Here is a 3,055-nt window from a genome sequence, read left to right on the forward strand (position 1 = left end):
TTATTTTGGATACAATATTCTGTTTGCATATATGCCTGCTAGAAGAGGGCACCAGACCTCATTACAGATGGTTGTGAGCCACCATGTGGATGCTGGGAATTGAACTCGGGTCCTCTGGAAGAACACGCAATGCTCTTAACCGCTGAGCCATCTCTCCAGCCCCTCCTTGCACATTTTTGAAGGATCTGTTGTCAGGAGTTGTAAACTTGAGTCTCTTTGCAAGAGTGAGATACTGATTTTGAAACTTTGTGGGTTTTGCCCCCTAGATTGCAGATTATTATTATGAAGAAAGAACCTGCATTCTTCGTTGTGTCTTACATCTTCTGACTTATTTCCAGGATGAACGACATCCCTATAGGGTAAGCTTGCTCGGTTTGCTTTGTTCTCTCTACCCTTGTTCTTCAGGTTTAAATAATTTCATATCACTTGTATTCACCTGAATGTTTACCTTTTATTCTACATGTTTGTTACACATTCTGGGGTTTAAGGCTGAATATGCAGACTGTGTTGACAAACTGGAGAAGGAACTAGTTGTAAAATACAGACAGCAATTTGAAGAGCTGTACCGAATGGAAGCACCGACCTGGGAGACGCATGGCAATCTAATGGTACGTAGTATTTATGCTCATCTCTAGCTCGGAGAGTAACATGCCGTGTTCAGGGAGCCATAGCAGGGTTACAGAGCTGAGTACAAGTGTGGTTCGTCAGATCAGAGGGAATGTGTCAGAACAAAACGTTGATTAATGCTCCCTAGTTCTGAACCTTTTACTTGGTCCATATCCCCCTGCCTTTTTTTTCCGTTTCTTTTTCTTTCCTCATTCATGTTAGAATTATAGTGTTAAAACCCACCCCACCCCCTTTGTTTTTTATTCTATTACCTAAAATATTCTCTTAGTAGTTAATAGAATTCTAAACCCAAGATTTGATCTTCTCGTTTTTGGGGGTCAGAGAGAGGACAGGATTGAGACAAGGTCTTACTCTGTAGCCCAATCCAGGCGGATCTGCCTTGGCCTCCCAGGTAGACAAAATTGTTTTGTTTTGTTTTTTCATGACAGGGTTTTTCAGTATTGCCCTGCCTGTCCTGAAACTTGCTCTATAGACCATGCTGACCTCAAACCTCACAGCCTGCCTTTGCCTCCAGTGCTGGGATTAAAGGGGTGTGCCACCATTGCCTGGCTAGCTTTAATTTTGTTATGATCATTTTCTGCTATGTATAATATTAGTCTGATCATTTCATCCTAAATTTCCAGCCAGGGCTTGTCTTGAACTCCTAATCTTTCAGTTTCCACCACCCAAGTGCTGGGATTACAGGCAGCACCTACCACACCAAGATACTGTTTTTTTAGTTGTTTGGAAAACAATACATTAACATTTAAAACATGTCTCTCTGAGGGTGCTATTCAGTGGTAGAAAACTTTCCAACATGGTTGAGGTCCTAGTTTCAATATCTAGCACAGCAAAACAAAGAAAAACATCAACAAAAACAGATGCTAATGGTTATGATGTGCTGGCCTGTCACCTGGGTACCCTGTCCCTTTGAGAGACAAGCCCTGCCCACTCCCAACCCCCTTTACTACCAAGACAAGCTGATCTCCCGCCTCCTCCTTCCAGTACTCTCTTATAGTCCTTCTGAAGAGGTGGCTGCTACCTGTCTCCTCCCCTCTCTGTCTCCTCCCCCCACTTTTCTCTCCTTCCCTCTTTCCCTGTCCCCTCCATAATCCGCTAAATAAAATCTATACCCAAACTCCCTCTGCATGATGTATCTGTCTGTCTCTCACCCGCCATGGCCCCACTGAGGCCTCGGGTGATCCGCTGCAGTCCCTCGTGGCACTGGCCTTCCCCTCCACCCCAATATCTGCAAAAAGAACACTAATTATTTAAAATATCTGATATAAGAAAAGTGCTCAGGCCTGACTTGGTAGTATAGGTCTGAAATACAAGGTGATTAGAAGGCAGAAGTATTGTTCTTTCAAGGACTGGTCTGGGCTACAGACTGAGTTACTTAAATAACTTAACAAGACCCTGTTTCAGTGGTATAGCACTTGGCAAGCAGTACATGAGGACTTGATTTGATGCCAAACACTTCCCCCAAAAAAGATTTAATACAGGTCCATGTCAAGTCGGAGAGTGGCTCTGCAGTCAGCAACACTTGTTGCTCTTCCAGGGCACCTGAGTTCAGTTCCCAGCACCATGTTGTATGGCTCACAACCATTTCTAATTCCAGCTATAAGGAATCCAACATTCTTTTTATTCTCCAAGCGCACTTACACATACGTAGAATATAAACACAAACATATATGCATAAGTAAAAATCTAAAAACAGACTCATTTACAACAAAATTAGAGAATTTTTCTGTGCCCTTAGGAAACTTGTTTTGATGTTTTTGCTCTTTTGGCTTTTGGGGGAGTCTGACATTACTTTTTCTCTATGGTTTGCTGTGTAGCTGGATGAGCTGGCCCCTGGTATCCTCCTCTCTCATTTACTCCTCCTTCTCGTTTCTCCTATTTCTGCTCTCTGCCTGCCAGCCCCACCTGTCTTTGCTCCTGCCTTGCTATTGGCTGTACTTTATTAGACCACCAGGTGTTTTAGACAGGCACAGTAACACAACTTCACAGAGTTAAACAAATGTAGAGAGATGGCTCAGGTGGTTAAGAGCACTGTCTGCTCTTCCAGAGGTCCTGAGTTCCATTCCCAGCAACCACATGGTGACTCACAATCTCTGTAATGAGATCTGGCGCCCTCTTCTGGTGTGTGGACATACATGAAGGCAGAATGTTGTATACATTTTATATATATCATATTTATAAACATAAATATAAACATATATATATATATAACAAATGCAGTGTAAACAAAAGTCCCAAACCTGAAAATAATATTCCCCAACAAAACTTGTAGTAAAAAGAACAGAAAATTCCTAAAAAGAAGCTTAAAGAAACCCAAAGTCTTAGTACAGAGAACTTGAATGTACTGCTGGGGACCATAAATGAATAGGAATATACCACTACATTCTTTTCTATTCTCTATCTTTTGGGGGGGGGGGCTCACACAGAG

General features: G+C 42.4%; 1 protein-coding gene across 1 annotated transcript in view; it reads left to right on the plus strand.

Annotated features, from left to right (window-relative positions):
* Nup188 (nucleoporin 188) overlaps positions 1–3,055 on the plus strand; it is a gene marked incomplete at its 5' end in the record, with an annotated part of 55,328 nt that overhangs the window by 6,628 nt on the left and 45,645 nt on the right. The window contains 2 exons of the mRNA XM_050155215.1: positions 267–359; positions 489–608. Of these exons, the coding sequence (XP_050011172.1) occupies positions 267–359; positions 489–608 (213 nt within the window). The remainder of the gene's footprint in view (positions 1–266; positions 360–488; positions 609–3,055) is intronic.

Source organism: Alexandromys fortis, unplaced genomic scaffold, assembly GCF_014885135.2.
Source record: "Alexandromys fortis isolate MF-2015 unplaced genomic scaffold, M_Fortis_MF-2015_v1.1 scaffold_72, whole genome shotgun sequence".
NCBI classification, from domain to species: domain Eukaryota; kingdom Metazoa; phylum Chordata; class Mammalia; order Rodentia; family Cricetidae; genus Alexandromys; species Alexandromys fortis.